This window comes from Danio rerio, chromosome 16, assembly GCF_049306965.1.
Source record: "Danio rerio strain Tuebingen ecotype United States chromosome 16, GRCz12tu, whole genome shotgun sequence".
In the NCBI taxonomy this organism is placed as follows: Eukaryota; Metazoa; Chordata; class Actinopteri; order Cypriniformes; family Danionidae; genus Danio; species Danio rerio.
Genome location: NC_133191.1, coordinates 23,799,366 through 23,818,816, shown reverse-complemented (window position 1 = coordinate 23,818,816; position 19,451 = coordinate 23,799,366). Strand labels below are relative to the sequence as shown.

Below are 19,451 nucleotides of genomic sequence, written 5' to 3'. Positions count from 1 at the left end.
GTTTGCCATATGTTCAAGTATTTTAAATGTGCTTCGTGTTGTGCATTTAAAAACCCTTAACTTTTCTCTTACTTATTTCAAACTTTGAACACAACAGATTTTATTAATGATATATAATGTATATTTATTAATGATTTCTGCTATATATTTTATTAATGAAATATATCTCTCTAACCTATATTGCTAAGTTTCTAGCACAATGTAATGTTTGCTATAAGTTTACAACACAAGCATCACATTTACTGCATATCTCAGTCAAAGCTTATTGATTGATGTTAAAGTAAAAGCACATTTCAGATTAATCTTGCTCAAGTTTTGGTGTTGATATTATTTCAGATTATATAACACAAGCTTTATTTCTAAATCAGATTTGATTTCATTTAATAAAAGTGCATTTAAAACATTATGTAATGTAACGCCTACACTTTAAAAATACATTTGCTGTTTGTTCAAACTACTTATTTAAAATGAGCTGACACAACACAATTCTTGTTTTTGAGACAATTTAATTATTTTATATATTTAGTCCACTTAAATTAGTAAAAACGTATAAGTTAACTGAATTCCTTCATTTTGTATTAACACAAATCGATTTTGTGGAACTCAGCATTTTTTAAAAGTGTACAGGGATCGCTCTTACTTCTGTACATACTAAGCATATCTGTGGTGAACACAAAATACTGTAAGTGTAAATACTAAACAAAAGTGTGCACACAACTAGGAAAGTGGACCTCACCATATAATTTATTGATTTCTCACAGGCGTTTTACCTGTATAAATTAACTATTTAAACGAAACATCCAAAAGCTTACCAGAATAATTCACTCAGAATAAAAAAACTTGATAATTTACTCTTGTCATCCAAGTCCTTCACTTTCACAATTGATATTCACCATTGTACATGATGATAACAACCATTGGCTGTCTAGTATTTTTTTTTATTAGAAGTCAGTGGTAACCTTCAACTGTTTGGATAACAAGATTTTTCACAATGTCATCCTTTACGTTCAACAGAAGAAAAAAAACCTCATACAGATTTTTAATCGAAGGGAGAATAAATGATGGCAGATTTTCATTCTGGAAGTGAACTACTTCTTCTTTAATTTTATTCATTAGTAAAAATGACAATGAAAATGTCTATTTAAAAAAATTGATACAGAAAAAAGTGTAATATTTGATCGAACACCAATATGAACCTTATAGCAACTAACTAAAAGATATAACAAAACTGTCTTTAATAAATTACTTTACACTTTTTTTATCGAAATCATGTTGCTGGTTGATTTAGTGATTTGAACAATGTGTTAAATTGCACGTCTCTGACATTTTGCACAGATCACATTACCTATTTCAGTTCTTCAAAAACAACATGTTACATAAAAGGCCTTGTGGCCTGCTCTGCTCGAAACTCTGAGGTGGGGACTTTCAGTGTTCATATTTTCATCTTCTATATTTATGAATACATTTCACTGAGGGCTATCAAATAGCAGTGAGAATAGATCTACAGTTCATGAACACAAGATTAGCCCATTTTTCTGACGTCCGTTGGAAAATTACTGAAAACAACAGCTCTGCGGAAATGAAATGTTGTGGCATGTGCTCATAAAGCATTCATCTGTCCTGCAGTGAGCGTCTTTACTGTATATGATGGCGCATTTTCAGCTTTCACATTTCCATCCAATGGCAGCTTTATTAGAACAAAAAGGTAAGAGTCTTTAATATAAAGTAAAAAAGCATTATTTATAAAACGCTCATTTAAGGGAATATATTGTTTTATGCTATATAGTATTATTTTATTGTACAATACAGATGTTTAGGCTTTTGTAGTAAAACAGTATTAAGGATACTTTTAGCTTGCAACAAGTTTTAGACTTAAAATTTACGTTTATACATTTTCAAAAACATGCTTTAGTTTAAGTTTACTCATGGTTTCTGAAGTTTGTCCACATTTTAAGGCAGCAGGTAAACCTTTTTTTTTCTACGCTGTAAAAAAATATGTTACTCACTTAAATTTTTAAGTTGAATCCATTTAAGTTGAAACCTGATTAACTCTCTAAATTAAGTTAAAGTAACTTTATTATGACATTTTATGTAATTGTGTTCGGTGTAAATTTAACCTAATTTATTTACTTTTTATGAGCCATCTAAGTACAGTTTGTTAATGAGGAGCTTTATCTGGTAATATGGCTTTATTTTAACATCGAATTTCCCAACGTGAAAGTCATTTATAAATATCAATACTTCCCATGGCACTTTACCGAGAACACAAGAATATCTGCAACTACTGCAACAAATAGGCATGGGCTGGTGTAAGATTTTGATGGTATGATAACCTTGCAAAAAATTCACAGTTTGTGATTACTGCTCCAAAATTGGCTCTTTTTAAATGTCTGGGTAAAAACGCAATATATTTATTTTCAGAAAGATTTATAATATTTTGGAACACTGTGGTATTTGGAAATATCTGTTCAAAAACACAGATTTCTTTACAATTTAATATCTTTTCTGCTAGAGATACTGTTGTCCTAAAAAAATGTAAATTAAAACATCTTACACATACATTAGGAACGGTATAGCAGAAAGATTTGGTGGTTTTAAAACCTTGACTTCTCCGCTGTGGTATTGGTATTGACAAAAACTGTATCAACTTTTTATTGATTTGATCTGGTTTCATAAAATGCATTTATGCATGTAGATGTAAAGTAGAATGAGTTGGTAACAATTAAATGTTAATTATTATCCTATTTACTTGTTAAAAGTTTTGTTAGGGGCCATGCACAATTCTAATATAAATTTTACATTTCATGCATTTTACTGTGGTTCCTTTCAAGATAAACAATAACATAAAACATAAAACAACAAACATGTACCGTTGAAATCAAAATTATTAGCCCCCCTGTTTATTTTTTTTACTCAATTTCTGTTCAACGGAGAGAAAAAAAAGTCTAAAGTTGTAAGAAAAAAAAAACATTGCTTTTGTTTTACTATTTTGCAAGACATTGTGGCTTTGACTATAAACCTCTCTGTTGCTAACCCTGCTGTTCACTTGTGTAAAATAACTGAATTTTTAGCATACATTTGCATTTTGTCTTTAAAAAAACTACGTATTTACGGGCCTTACACTGATCCTTGGCGTATAAAGTACAAATTTAATTACTAAGATAAACCCTTTTTGTTTTTTACACATTGATCTCTATTTAAGTTACATCATAAAGCACCAGATCACTGAATAAGTAAATTGCGACTAACTGTGTCAAAAGCAGTCTAAACTAAAACACCAACTTTTATTTGACATTACACTAAAAGTAGACTAATTGCTTAAGTTGAGTATTTTTTCAGATTTTGAATCTAGACCAAACATAATATTCAGATGTCACTTGTTGAAAAACTACAGTCGACAACTTTTTAGATTGCTGGCAGCATGTTAATAGAGCTATGCTTAACTTCAAAATGATCCTCTGATTGAAAAATATGAGAAACAATAAGAGTTTGTTTCTATTCTGTATAAAGAAAATTATTAAAATGACAAATAATAATAATAATAATAATAATAAAAAGAGAAATGACAGGAGCTAAAATGGTAGTGTCAAATAGAGGAGGATCCCTGCATTTAACTTTTTTACATATATTATCATTACCAAGCTGCATTTGAATAATCTGTTATTGGATTTATCTTTTGGAGTGACCCTTTCACAGGGATGAAGAGTGTAAAGGTTAAAATCTCAACAAGATTTCTTTGCACTTTTCATGCAATGACACCCACAAAACAGGCTCGGAACAATGAACATTGTGCAGACTGTGCCTTTCTTTTATTTATTTATTATCATTTTTTTTATTTATTTATTTATACATGCATGTTTGTATTTAGCCTATGTATGTTTGTATGATTTTAGAATTTGCATTTATTTTATTTTAAGCCTTTTTTAATTTTTAACTTTATTCATAAATATTACAGTAATTGACTACAGAAAAATACTATACTTACATTTCATTGGAAAAGTCAGATTCTAAGCCTCCAATTGTCATTCTGTTACACCGACTTCCCTATGTTTTACTCATTTTAAAATAGGCTAGGCCCACACAGAATGCAAAAATCCACAGATTTTTAGCCTATCGAGTCTATGTATTTACTTGTGTAAATGTGTGTAAATTTATATTTATACAGTTTTTAAAATTAATTTCAGTAATATTATTGACTAATATAAAATTGTTCAAATGATTTATTTACAATACAGTTTGTAAAGTAATATTTTCTGTCTTTCAATAGGTCTATTATATAAAAGGTTTGCTTTATTGTATAAGTGGATCTAGATGGATTTGCATTGTAAACATTAAATTAAAAAAATGTTTAAAAGGTATTATTTATTACTTTATATATTATACATACATACATATATATATATATATATATATATATATATATATATATATATATATATATATATATATATATATATATATATATATATATATATATATATATATATATATATATATTAAGTTTTTAGTTTTGATACTCCCAAAATCATAAATCTGCAGATTTAAAAAAAAAAAATCTCAACTGAAATAGCAAAAAAAAAAAATTAAAAAAAATAAAATGGCCACAGATTCCGTCTGGCCCTAGTCCCTAATATCCTTTAAACATTAAAAGCTTAAAAAAAAAAAAAAACTTAAGAACAATAAAATTGATCAATACATAAATAGACGCACACACGCACACACACACACACACACACACACACACATATATATATATATATATATATATATATATATATATATATATATATATATATATATATATATAAAATCTTATTTTTATTAGTAATTTGTTTCTATTTGCAACTACAAAGGAAATAAATGAGGTATACTAAAAATAAAATCTTTTTTGTTCTTTTAGAGGTATATACATTTAAATAAATGTATGCTTAAGGGTTAAATTACAGCTTTGGCTCACAACATAAGTCATTCAACATTTAATAATGCATTTTTGATTGAATAATTCATAACACAATACTTTTAGAAATACTTTAAAAAGGAGGTGATTGAAAAATCATTGACAATTAAATTATTATGTTTTTACCCCCCCCTACCACCCCCCCCCCACCCTTCTCATTCAAGTATGTATTATTGTTCATTTCTTTTTAGAGGCAACGAGGAGACCTTGTGAAAAGCTTCATGAGTTGAACAAAAGCTGCGTTCAGCAAATAGTCAAAGGTGAGAATAATATTTCTGAAACAAGCAAATGATCCCAAGTTGTGTTATTTAATTTTGGTTAACTCTGGTTTCAGAGTGTAAAACCTTGGATCCTGTCTCTGCAACATCAGGCTCTGCTGTGCTGCTGCCATGCTCTGAACATCCTCAACAAAACACAGCTGATCAAGTCACTTGGAAAGTCATCGAAGGTCACCGGTTAACAGATATAACACAATATCGCTTTTCATTCAAGACCTCAAACAGCACAGAGCAGCACAAACTATTAAAGCCTCTGTTTGAGAGAGCGAGACGACTAGAAAATGGTTCTCTGCTTATAAGAGATTCAGTAAAGGCTGATGAACAGTGGTATCAGTGCACAGTGAATGACACAACCTGCTATGAAGTAAAGCTGCTGATCAAAGGTGCGTTTTATTGTTATACTTCTTACCCTGAAGTCTCCCTGAAGTTGATGTAAAATTTGGATGAGATAAGATCCACGAAATAAGATTCTTCTAATTAAATATGATCTTTTATTTTAACAAAAAATATAAATCACTTTAAATGACAGTTATAATGATAAGTTTAAATAATCTATTACAAAAAAATCTCAAATTTTATGTTTATATATGTATAATGTATATATGGGCATTTCTTAAACTACGGGCACTTGTGAAGTTGAGTAAAATGAAAAATTTTCAAATTTACCAAAGCATAGCCTCATAAGTTTAAACAATTTGTCTAGTTTTTAGATCTGTAAGAGGACAAACTCAGATATGAAGGGAAACTGTTAATATTAAAATTTTTACACTGAACAAATGTCATTTCCACCACATCTCAATATACAGCTTTTATTTCAAAATGAAATAAATTATGGCAGTCAAACATTTTTTGTATCTAGTTTAACCAATCTTTCCACAATATATACAATAATTATACATTTGTCAGTTTAGTAAATTAGTTTATTGGGACCAAATGCTGTATTGTACACCTGATACACTCTAAAATGTAATATTAATTAGGTTAAGAGCTTATTAGAAAATAAATAAACTGAATTTGTATATTAAATAGAGCATGAACTCATAAATTGTGATTACACTTTTAATGTGTGACAAGAACTTTTTTTTTTTAAAGTAAAATTGTATGTGGTGATGGAAATAACAGGGCCGTGGTGAAAATGACAGGGTGTGGTGGAAATGACAATCAATCAGTGTTAATGTAGAAAAAAATTAGATATTTATTAGAAATAAATATTAAACTCTTAAACTCACACTTATTAAACTAAATGTACTAATTTACTAAGCATAACCAGACATTTTTTGCATGTGTAAAGCTGAAATTTATCTAAAAATAACTCATTTGTCAAACAGATGAACAGTAACAGTGCATAAATAACTGATTATTTTTCAAATATTATTTTAATAATTTTTTAATTAAATAAATTATATGTCTACAGGGGTTAGACAATGAAACTGAAAGGCTTGGTTTTAGAGCACAATAATATATTAGTGCAGTGGTGCAGTTGGTAGTACTCTGGCCTCACAGCAAGGAGGCTGCTGGTTTGAGCCCCTGCTGGGTCAGTTGCCATTTCTGTGTGGAGTTTGCATGTTCTTCATGTGTTTGCGTGGGTTTTCTCTGGGTGCTTCGGTTTCCCCCCTACAGTCCAAACACATACGGTATAGGTGAATTGGGTAAGCTAAATTATTTGTAGTGTATGTGTGTAAATGAGAGTGTATGGGTTGCGTATGTTGTGATGGGTTGCGGCTGAAAGGGCATCTGTTGTGTAAAACATAATCTGGATGAGTTTGCGGTTCATTCCGCTGTGGTGACCCTTAATGAATAGAGACTGAAATGAAAAGAAATTAACAAAATAAAAATTCATAAGTATAGTGTCGGACTTCCTTTTGTGCACAGTATACCATCAGTTCATCTTAGGAATGACAGACACAAGTCCTATACAGTGGCCAGAGGGATTTTGAACCATTCTTTTTGCAGAATAGTATTCTGAGTCACTATGTGATGCTGTTGGAGGAAAACATTTCCTGAGTCATTCGCCCACAATACCCCATAGTGCTCAATAATATTAGGATCTGGTGACTGTGCAGGCCATGGGAGATGTTCAGCTTCACGTTTATGTTCATCAAACCACTCTGTCACCAGTCTGGTTGTGTGTATTGATGCATAATCATCTTGACACAGGCCACCATACAGGCACGTGCATACTTAGGGCTCAACCTGTGCAGTGCACATGCCCTTTTAAGGCTTGGATAGAAAGTGCTCCTGCGACATCTAGCACTGTTATTGGGTCTAGGGAATGCCATGATATTGCAGCCCAAACTATAACTGATTACCCCATGTTTTACTCTGGCCATTAATAGTCTTACTGAGAAGCTTCTTTGGGGCTCCACACCAGAACTCTACCGCATGTGGTAAATACAATGAAGGTGGGTCTCATCAGAGAACAAAACATGTTTCACATTATCCACAGCACAGGATTTTGGCTACTGCATCATTGAAACAGGTGTTTGGCATTGGCACGAGTGAGCAGTTGGCCATGTATATTGACCCTGTGGATGTCCCAACCAACAGTTTTGGTAAAAACAGGAGAATTGAGGTACATATTTAATTCTGCAGTGAGTTGAGCAGCTGTGGTTTTATGTTTTTTGGATACAATAGGTGTAAGGACCCGGACATCACTTTCAGACAGCTTCCTCTTGAGTACATAGTTACTTTGGTTGGATGTGGTTACTATTCTTGGTGGTTTACTGACATTACTCTGGATACCATAGCTCTTGATATCTTATGAAGAATTGCTGTCTTTAGTCACAGATGTGACAGTGCACACCAACAATTTATCCTCTTTTGAACTCTGATATGTCACCATTTGATATAATGTTGTGTGCATAGCAATATTTCAGCAAAACTGTGCTGTTTCAGAACTCTGCAAATCAGACCTTCACACTCTGCTCTTTCTGGTGGTATGTGAAATCAATGAAGATTGGCCACCAGCTCCTCAAATTTAGACATGAAACCTTCAACACTAAATTGGCCAATGTTTCAGTGTCATTGTCCAACCCCTGTACTTTTGCAATCCATATTAATTGTGTTTTGAAACCATAAATGTCATTTCCACCACATGCTGTCTTTTCCACCACGATGGGCAGCGGGGTGGAAATGACATTTTTACAGTTTATTGGTAAAAAGTTAAAGATAGCCTTACTGATTAGCTTTGAATTAATACTAGCATTTTATGTATACTAAATACACTTATTTATCTTAATTTTGTTTGTTTTTTTAAGTGCCTTTAAAGGTACAACATGTTTGGAAATGACGTAGTATAAATGTATTTACCTATCAAGCAATATTTATCTTCATTTTCCTTCATGTGTTGTTAATGAAAATTTAAATTCCCTCCATCTTGAACATGTTCTCAGATGGCATTATTCATTTTCACAGAAACCACCTAAATAATCTTTCACGCTAACTCTTTAAAGTAAAATTTCATTGTTGTGGTGGAAATGACACCAAGACTGTACGACAGCTATATTTATATAAAAAATAATATTGATAATAGTCTCACATTCATAACTGTAAAATATTTCAATTATTTCACTAGTGCCTAATTAAGATACATTAATAGTTACCAGATAAATAATATTTTAAAATGTTATTTTCATTGCTGAAGTTTAAAACTCTGGGTGTGCGACAAGGCGAAAACAGTGATTTTGACCCCTAAAAGGAGGTTGAATAATATAAAAATAATATAATAGAAAGCTGGTCATTTTTTTTAAAAGTTGGTTTTATTGTTAGTTTGACAAAGAAAAAGAAATTTGATCAAAATTATATATATATTTGGATATATGATCAAAGTAACTAAAAGTGCGCGTAGTTAAAGAATTAACCATATATTCCCTGAAATTCTGATATCTATGATCAGAGTATAATAGTGTGTGAACCATTAGAATCATTAAGATCTTTAGACTCTGGTGGAAAAATCTTATACTGTATATGGCCAAATACTGTAACAATTCCTTCATACTCCAATCATCCACTACACGTGTGCTTCCTCATGCCAAGTAACAAAGCAAAACAAAACATAAAAAAATAATTTTTTAAATCCTTCACAGTGGTTGAATGGGCTTCCAAACTCTAAAACATGTGAAGTGCTAAAACCAACACACTCGAGAAAGAAAAACAGATCTTTTGCTAATATATACTGTAATCACCCCAAACCCTTTAACCAATGCACACACTTTCTATACAACCTCTCTCTTTGAGCCGAAGTTAACAGTACACAGCCAGGACAATGTGAATCACTATGAAAACCCTTGCTTGGCCAAGTTAGAGACTGAATTTAAATCCAATAAAAATATCACTGAGAAGAGCTGAAAAGAGCTGGAGGGGTTCTTCAGGCAAGATTGGCTGAAAATTCTCAAATGCAGCCGTGGAAAACCTTTGACATCCAAGCCAAAAACACTTGGGGCTGTACTTACTGCTAAAGTGATGTAATTCTAAAATTTCTCCAAATCTACTGTGATGATGAAATACAAAATTATTAAATCTCTTGGAAGACCCAAGGGTGATCCTAACATACTCTGCATGATAATAAAATGTAAGCAATGCAAAAAAATGCAAACGCTTGAAATTGAATATATTTTCCACAAGACAAGCATCCCAGTTTCTGTGTCTGATTCGGTTGATGATAATTATGTTTACCTTTTTTTTTTCTAGTGGTCTCAGATCATTCAACTCCAGCTACCAGTACGATTGGTCAGACTCAAAGTTACGTGCACACGAATGCAGATATGAAAACTGATCCGACAGCAGTACTGATGGCCACAATCACATCCCTGTTTGTCCTCATATTATTGATCATCTGTGTGAGTCTTTATTTCAAAAAGCGAAGGAGAAAAATAAACAACCAAAGTAAGTCCAGAGCTAAAGTTCTGAAAAAGTTGAACTCTTCTTTAAAAGCATGGTTTCAATCACAATAACACCTTTTTATAGAGTAAAGATGAAGTGATGATTGTTTTAATAACATGTTTAACATGTTTGCTTGGGTTACCTTATATTATACTGCCTATTTATCTAAAGAGAAACCTGAATCACCACACTTCAGAATCAACACTTACAGAGCTTATAGGTGCTGTATGTAAGTTTGACACCCAGTGGTTGAACAATGTATTGCATTCCTGAATCAAAACAAACGCAAGCACAGGTTGCCAGACTGAGGACCAACAGGTATAGTCTCGAGTCTAAAGGCTGATTTAAACTGTAAATTAACGCAACGGCTGGCGATAGGAATTTTGTTCTAACCAACATCTCAATTTGATATATTAGAAACAGATTCTATTTCTCACAGCTGAACAACAAAAAAACTGATAATGATCACCTTTGTGCTTTATTCAGTGTTAAATGCAAACAATCTGACTTTGAATGCCATTTTACATGACCATACCACTGAAAGGAGCAGCAAATAAACCGTTTTTAAATTAAACTTTAGAACTGTGATTTAAAACCAGCACATTGTGAGTCAGAATGTACATTTAATAATGTTAAAGAGGTTTAATAAGTTTTAATTAGATTATAAACATAACCATTTCATGAGTAAATGCATGTTCTGTGCTTCTAAATGGCTCTATTTAAATTTCTGTCATGTTTTGTCTGTTGCAAACAGTGAAATTGCTCATCACTGCATATCTTGTCATGTAGCATGTTGTTAGGTGATTACAACCTGCTCATCTAAAGTTTACACTCCTAATATTTATACTATTTGCTTATTAATAACCTCATGTGAAACTCTGAACCTGCTTCTCATTTTGGAGTTCAGGGCTGCCAATTCTCACGCATTCGGCGTGAGAGTCATGCAATTGACCGTATTCTCATGCTCTCACGCTACACATCCATTTACTCACACAGAAAAAATCATCCCATGAATATTTTTTTTCCGTTATAATAAAGACAGTATTAAAGACTTTTATCATTTTATAGAGATGTTATTCTCTCTATGCGCAACCGATCCAACGCTGGTGAAAGCAAGCCATGTAATCAAAAACAAACTGACACATGCGTGCAAAAAACATACTTGCGCGCCTCTCGCACCACCCCTGCTTGATGCTGATGCGCTGCTCATGTTGCCACTCCCGGTATGAATCCTGGTTGTGAACATGCATGTCAAAAAATATAGACGTCGCTCAGGCGTTGTGCTACAGGTGTTGTGCCGAGAAACGCATCCCTATTTAAGCTAAGTAAAAATAGCGTAGCTCGCTGGAATAAGCTAGTTGAGTGATTTCTGCCCATCACTGTTTGATTGACAGAGACAACATAACTAAAGAGTGTGATGAAAAGTAGTGTGAGTGGTGTAGCTTGTAAAGCGCATAACATTGTGTTTTGACGCAATCGAGTATGAACCCAGTTCGAATCCAGCGTCTGATGAACTCATTCTTTTTTTTTCCTACTACATATCAGATTTTGCCTACACTCTTCATCATGAGAAGGACAAGTAGAAAGCCTTAATAAGTGGGTGTATTATGGAAGACTCAAGATTCATAGAACTGGATTGGAGAGTAGTTATATCCAAATCATATGAATTAAAAGTTTGTAGAAGTGCTTGCAAAAATACCCTTAAATATAAATTTTTAGTACCCTAGTAGCAAAGAATTCTGGCCCAGATTTGGCATAAAGCTGGCACAGCAGGCATTAATCCGGCACTGGCATACAGCATGTGGGCCAAACATGGCCCGGGTTTGGCAGAGGTGGCACCGTCTTTAAGGCGACACACAAGATTTGGGCCAGATGAAAAACGTAGTATTTGGCCCAGATTTAAAAATTTGAAAGTGGGCCATGTGAGTTTGGGCAGTCTTGACCCACATTTAAAATACACTAAAATCATTTTTGAGTAAAGAAAAAAAATTCTACCAATCAGGTCACTTTGAGGAAAAAGTGTGCCCATAGTGTGCCTAAAGCGCATCACTCCATGGGTTTATCAATTTCATTGCAATCGTGACACACCCACCTATCAGGCCCAGTTCAGGCCCAGTTGTGAGTTATTAACTTGGCTGAGACTTGGCCCAGATATGGTCCGTGTTTGGCCCTTGTCTGGAAGCCAGATTTGGTCCAGTCATGTACCGTAATTCACTGCGGCATGTGGGCCAAGCAAAACCTGATTGTGTGGGCCAGAGCTGGGCCAGAGAAATTTTGCTATGTGGGTAGTGCTTCAGTTAACTTGAACAAGTATATTAAAATCCATAAATTTTCACTAGTTGTATTAGTATATATATTTCAAAGTGTACTTTAAATGCTTTAAAATTAAGTTCAATCTTTGAAGACCAGAAATATATGTACTATATAAAATTTATTTAAAAAATGCGTGCAATACATTATAGAATATATTATTATTATACACTATTAAAAAAATATTTTATTAATAATTAATTTTCCTTCAGCATAGTCTCTATTTCAGAGGTCACCAGAGTAGTGGATGCCCTTCCAGCCGCAACCCAGTACTGGGAAACACCCATACACACTCATTCACACACACACTGATGCACTACAACCAATTCAGTTTATCAATTCTCCTATAGCGTATGTATGCTGTGAGGCGACAGTGCTAACCACTTAGCCAACATGCAGTCCTGAAAATAATATATTTACGCCAAAGATTTCTTAAATGATCTTAGCATATCACTTCAGTTTTATCTTTGCATTGTTTTCCAGTTACATTTAGAAAAAAAAATTATTTATTTATTTATGGTAGAATAATTGTATAATTGTAATGATACTCTGATAAAAAAAAAAAAAAAAAAAAAATATATATATATATATATATATATATATATATATATATATATATATATATATAATAAAAAGTATTTTTTTAATAATATATTTATCATTTTATACATTTATAAATAAACTGGGCGTGGCTTTGTTGTGGGGGTGTGGTTTGTGGATATGGGTGGGGGTTAACTTCTCACTCAAGCTAAAGCCGAAAGTTTGCAGCCCTGTCGGAGTCTGCTGCTGTCCACCGGAAGTCGCATTTTGGTCACAGGCACATGCTTTAAGTGCCTTTCTGAATGAATGAATGAATGAATGAATGAATGAACAAGGCATCCCGGGCTGCTGAAATATAATTGGCTAAACTGGCATTGGGCGGGTTTAAAGAACCAAAACAAAGACAGCTGTTCCGAGTAACTGACTTCAGCATTGTTTTTCAGATAAACACAAATGTTCACTTGGCATGTATCTTATATCGTCACCTTTGAATTATAAAGTTCTATCTGAATTTTTTTTCAAAATTGATTTGTTGCCATATTCTTATTAAATGACAACTTATTTACATTATGGAATGTTTTTTATGAGTTGTTTACATTTTACCACTTTTTATTTAAAAAAAAAAAACAATGTTACACACGTACTGTTTGTAATATGGAATGCGAAAACTTTGAAGCTCAATGTCTCAAAATCATTCAGAATGCAGATAAAACCTTATAATTAAAAGGTGATGAAATAGCTGCAAACATATTATGGTATTTTATGTTTTAGAAGAGTCACAAACTTACATACAGCACCTTTAATTGGTTCTTTTTGCAGTTGCAAGATGTGCTGTTTATATGTCAAAAAATAAATGCACACTTAAAAAGTTGATTTATTCAGGATTTTAATGTTTTTGGTCTTCTGAATGTTTTACAATTAAATTTGACGTACTCTACAACATATTTCATCATGTTGAAAATAAATACCATCATTAAATAACCACAGTTTGTAAGAATAAGACCACGTGATAACTCTTTTTTTATCTTTTAGTGGATTTGAACTACCAGTTGTCCACGTATTATTCTGAAATTTCAGGAGGTAAAGGATATTTACGGTTTTTGTTTTGCAAAATGTGTCAACTTGATCAAATATATGATTGATAAAACTTTATTATATATATATATATATATATATATATATATATATATATATATATATATATATATATATATATATAATTTTTAAATTTTTTTTGGCAGCGTTTGATGACCCAGTATATTCGGTTGTTAATAAAAGAACAAACAATGACCACATGTAAGTTTCTGCAACACAATATGTATTATTATTAATTGATTCTCATTCAACTCTATAACACAGGCCTCATTTATAAATGCTGGTCATGTACAGTACATGTTTATGCAAACAATTTAATTTGCTGACCATATTTATGCTTTGCTTTATTTCCCAACAGTTGGTGTGAACAAGCAGCAGTCTATTCATGTATTCCAGATCACGTCTATGCCAGTCCAGTGCTGTGAAACAAAACTCAATGATTTTTTATTTCATTTTGCTCAATAAGACATGCACTGTTTAATATGAAATAAATGAATATGCATCTTACTGAAATATAGTCAAAAAATCATTATTTTACATGTGCAGTTTATAACACTAGAAAGCTGCACTAATATCCATCTCTGTAAGTTCTTTTGGTCAAAGAATGAAGAATGAAGACACAAGTTTCTTTAAAAGATTTTGTATATGTCCACATGTGTCTTCCTGTTTTCCCTCTTTTGAAAAAAGCAAGACTTCCATAGCCTCTTCTGTTTGCCATTTGACTAAAAATTACAGCCAGAAGCCATACATTGTGGCATTCTATCAGTATTTTATTTTCAGAGTTGCATTACTGTAAACAGTGCAAGTGGTTCACTGAATGCAACCTTCTGACATCATGCACTGCACACCTGAAATAATGATGGCCCCCATAGGGCAAAATTAAGATGTGTGTTACTTTAAACATGTCTCTGACAGATTTTGATAAATGACTTGATATTTCTATGGAAGCGTTTTTCTTTGGATTGGGTGGACATAATATATTGTTTCAGCTTTAAAAAGTCATATTGCAGGATCTGCAATGTGGAGTCAGGATTATAGTTATTTTAGGATATTGTGAGGGGTGTTGATCTAAAGCGAAATAATGTATAATGTACATTTAACCTGTTTCAAGATAAGAAATGAAGCTGGGATTTTCAAGCTACCCTGGCTGAATTTAATCTTAACATGTGTGGAAATATAAATTTCTATCATCTAATTCCAAATGAGCAATAATCTATGTATAACTGAAAAGTTATATTCTTTGGTTTTTAATAACATCATGTCATTGACATGCCAGCTAGGAGGGACATTTAACCTTTGCCCTGCTGACTACAGGCTAAGCCAAAGTGATGCAATTATCGGTTTCACAGCATGGCTGTATCTATTGTCTTCTCTGTCACCAGAACATCATTTGCACACTGTTGTAATGATGTACTTATATGCTGATGAGATCAGACCTGGAGAAGGCATGGCACCCTGCAGACAACCAGACTTCATTTGCATGCTTTGTTTGACTGTCCCCACTAACATGTATCAAAATGTATAAATGTATAATGTTTGCTGTGCAGTTTAGAGTTTGCTTTTGATGACGCCACCGCCACACGGAGTTCTTCTTATTAAAAAAGGATTCTGCTTTGAAGACAACCAAAAGATTCTCCTTGGTTTTGGGGGCTCTTGGAAGTTTACAACACATGGCAGCATGAAAGCAGGCAAAATTAAGGCAAAGACACAGAGATTCATTCAGAGCAGGCTCACAACCAGGCTAAGGATGTGATTTATCAGTTTTGCTGTCAATGCTATGCTAAAATCAACTAGTATCTGATTTAATACTACAACTGCAATTGGTGAAAATCATGTAATCCCGATTGCAGTTGTTGTATTAAATTGGAGTACAGTTAAGAATGATCTGCAGTAATATGCATGGGGCTAATATGTTTTTGCTTTTAATTCATGTGGTTGTCTTGATGAGTGTTGCCCTTATGTAAATATTGCATGTATGTTGCCAGTATAAAAGACAAATTTCTTTACTGTGCCAAGCGAAACAGACAATAAAGTTTAAACTAAACTAAACAAGAAATTAATGTTTTATGGTTGCTTGATGTTCTTGGCCATTTTCATGCCATAATTTTGTCCACAATGTCATACTGTTTGGTCACTTACAACAAATCATATCATGGAGCAAATAGCTGGACTGTAGGGTCTATAAGATCCACAATAGATTTTCTGGATGGACACATCACTGCTTTGCTCAATCTATCTCTAATGCTTTCTCATTTCAAAATGACATTATGAATAACAGTGATTAAACAGCACTATCAAAATTTAAATAGTGCTACCTCAGCAGCCCGTTGTGCTTTGGTACTAAAACTTAATACAAGGACTGATCGTTCCACCAGATCTGCAACAAATGGATGTCTGCCATTACTGGCATTTAAAAATGGTTATGGACAGAGATCTTTATTTTCTGTATTCACAAAAGCCTGGAATGAGATCCCAAAAAGTTTTAAAAACAATACCAACACTGAGACTTTTTTTTTTAAATTCCCATGCTTGTCATCTGATGGTCAACTATAGTCACTGTGATAGTAGCCTGTCTGTCTTCATGTTGGATGTTTGGTGATTGTTTGTACTGTTCTCATGTCTCGACAGATGAGATGTTAAGGGTGTTTGTATGTTTCTGTGTTCTGCAGAGCAGGAACCTGCTGAAAAACAGCATTCATGCTGAGCCAGGCCTGATTATCTTTTAATCTTTTGTTGTTAAAAGAAAATTAAATAAATATATAAATACGTCTATTTTCCAACCATTATAATTAGAAATGTGCATGTTGAATAGTAGTAGCAATTGTTTTATTTTTGTTCACATATGGCAATTTCACATTCATTGATAAGAGAGATATGGTTAGATAACAAACTGGAAGTAAAATGTTTATTTAGTAAAATACAAATTCTAAAGAATTTATATATATTTATAATAAGTTATATAAGTTTGACAGTTGAGAACTATCAATTCCTTCACTGTTTTTTTTTTTTTTTTGTAAAAAATGTTAAACTGTCATGTGATGTGAAATAAAGTATCAAAACTAAGAAACATTCTTAATAATATACAAATAGCTTGAGAGGGATTTATCTTCATTGTTGGAGCCTTATCTTATACTATTGATTCTATATGAAAGTATGAATAGCTGTCACGGTGGCTCAGTGTTTAGCACTGTCACCTCACAACAAGAAGGTCGCTGGTTCGAGCCCCTGCCGAGTCAGTTGGCATTTTAATGTGGAGTTTGCATGTTCTCCCCATGTACACGTTGGTGGGTGCTCTGGTGTGCCCCAAAGATATGCGGTATACTATAGGTAAATTGGATTAACTAAACAGGCAGTAGTGTGTGAGTTTAGGGCTGTTTCCCAGTACTGGGTTGCAGCTGGAAGGGCATTCACTGCGTAAAACATATGCTGGATGAGTTGGCAATTCATTCCGCTGTGGCAACCTCTGATAAATAAAGGTTCTAAGCTGAAGGAAAATTAATGAAAGTATAAATAATATATATTTTTCTCAGGCCGAAACGGTGGCCCAGGTAGTAGGTAGTGCTGTAGCTTCATAGCAAGAAGGTTTCTGGTTCAAGCCTCGGCTGGGTCAGTTAGTGTTTCTGTGTGGAATTTGCATGTTCTTCCCGCGTTTGTGTGGGTTTCCTCCGGGTGCTCCGGTTTCCCCCACAGTCCAGAGACATGATGTACAACGTGAATTGGGTGTGAATAGGTGTGTATGAATTTTTCCCAAGGATGGTTTGCAGCTGGAAGGACATCCGCTACGTAAAACATATGCTGGATAAGTTGGCGGTTCGTTCCGCTGTGGCAACCCCTGATTAATAAAGGGACTAAGCCGAAAATAAAATAAATGAATGAATATTTTTCTTAATGACATGTTGGACATTTTCAGTGTCACTAAGGACAAAATTGTATTTAATAGTGTTTTGAAAAAGTAAATTATGTCAAACTTTCTGAGACAAAAACTTAACATGTGCAAGTCATGGACTTCAGTCACATGATCTTGAATGGCGTGCCAATCAGAGGACATGGCTTTCAGTGACAATGTATTAAGTTCCTACGTTTAAGAATAGGAATAAAAATGCCATTAACTAAACTAAACATGTGCAATTAAGCTTGATTTATTTATTGGTGATTTGACAGTTTTCTTTTTAATTAGAAAGAGCTGTAATTTATTGAACTTTGCTTGAGAGAGTCACGCTTTACTGTGAGCCAATTTTTAAATGTTGCTGTTTTTAAAACAAGAGGTCCTTGGAAGCCAAAAAAATGTTGAACCATTTAATGCATTTTAAATGATGGCAATACTAATTATATTCAATGTAGAAACCCTGCTCCTGACCAGTTTAGTTTATAGAGTAGGTTACCACAGTAATCGTCTGAATATGAGTTACCTCCATTTTAGAAACAGGCTTGATTTTGCTTTCCTGCGTTTGACCCAGTTTCGCCCATTTCAAGATTAACCTACTCTGGGTCATTGTATTGAAGTTACTGTATTTTCCTATTTGAGTATTGTGTGCTCAGGCCTGCAGAGGGCAGTGGGAGTGGCTTCTACAGTATTTGACTGCACAGTGTGCATGATTTAGGTATGTCTGTTTATTCACAATCTGTTTCTGTGAATCATTATGACCTTTTACTGAGATCTAATTATATATTCCCTAAAATATTATGCACACTGTGTTAGTACAGATACACAGAAGTGCAGATTAACCACAACTGATATAAATAATAAAATAAAATATGTAATAAAATTTAATGTGCGCGTACTATATTTTTGTGGTTTTAATGAAGTTATTTTAACATTTACATTCATTTATTTTCCTTCCTTTGGCTTATTCTTTGATTTATCAGAGGTGGCCACAGCAAAACGAACAGCTAACTATTCTGGCATATGTTTTATACAGTGGATGCTCTTCCAGCTGCAATCCAGTAGTGGGAAACACCAATACACTAAATGAACAGTTCATGTAATCCCGCGTAACCCTGGGCTCTGGACCTCTGGTTGAGGATCATTGATGTAACGTAAACAGAAGCAAAATAACACCCAGACACTAGATTGATATTTTAATAAAGTTTAAATAGTTTTATCCTGACATGCTGTCTAAAAACTAAGCTGAGCTAAAAAGCAATGTGCTGCATAAGACTCAAGATTATGGCCTTGGACGTCCATCAAGCATGTTTACATAAAAAACAATGAGAATATAAGACTCTGTCTCATCTTGTGTGCACATCAGTCTCTTTTCTTTACACATGCACAGGATTGAACAGTTGTTGTTCATTGATAAAATGTATAAATTAAAAATCTTTATTTTTGAAGTTTGAATGAACTTTTATCTACATCAGTATGTAATGTTATGATGTACAGTACAATAAAA

At 33.1% G+C, this 19,451-nt stretch overlaps 2 protein-coding genes across 2 annotated transcripts in view; both read left to right on the top strand.

Annotated features, from left to right (window-relative positions):
- Window positions 1-19,451, top strand: part of tuft1a (tuftelin 1a) — a 198,190-nt gene that overhangs the window by 115,100 nt on the left and 63,639 nt on the right. The gene's annotated exons all lie outside the window — the stretch shown is intronic.
- Window positions 2,300-16,117, top strand: LOC101884583 (uncharacterized). The gene is made up of 7 exons (XM_073926790.1): window positions 2,300-2,323; window positions 5,151-5,217; window positions 5,292-5,618; window positions 9,925-10,119; window positions 13,999-14,046; window positions 14,208-14,262; window positions 14,420-16,117. The coding sequence occupies exons 1-7, from the start codon at window positions 2,300-2,302 to the stop codon at window positions 14,484-14,486; spliced, it is 783 nt and encodes a 260-aa protein (XP_073782891.1). The 3' UTR covers window positions 14,487-16,117.

Coding starts and splice junctions, on each gene's coding strand:
- LOC101884583 (XM_073926790.1), top strand. CDS start 2,300: ATGGGCTGGTGTAAGATTTTGATG. Junction 2,324..5,150: donor GCTGGTGTAAGATTTTGATG/GTATGATAACCT, acceptor TTCTTTTTAGAG/GCAACGAGGAGACCTTGTGA. Junction 14,047..14,207: donor TTATTCTGAAATTTCAGGAG/GTAAAGGATATT, acceptor TTTTTTTGGCAG/CGTTTGATGACCCAGTATAT.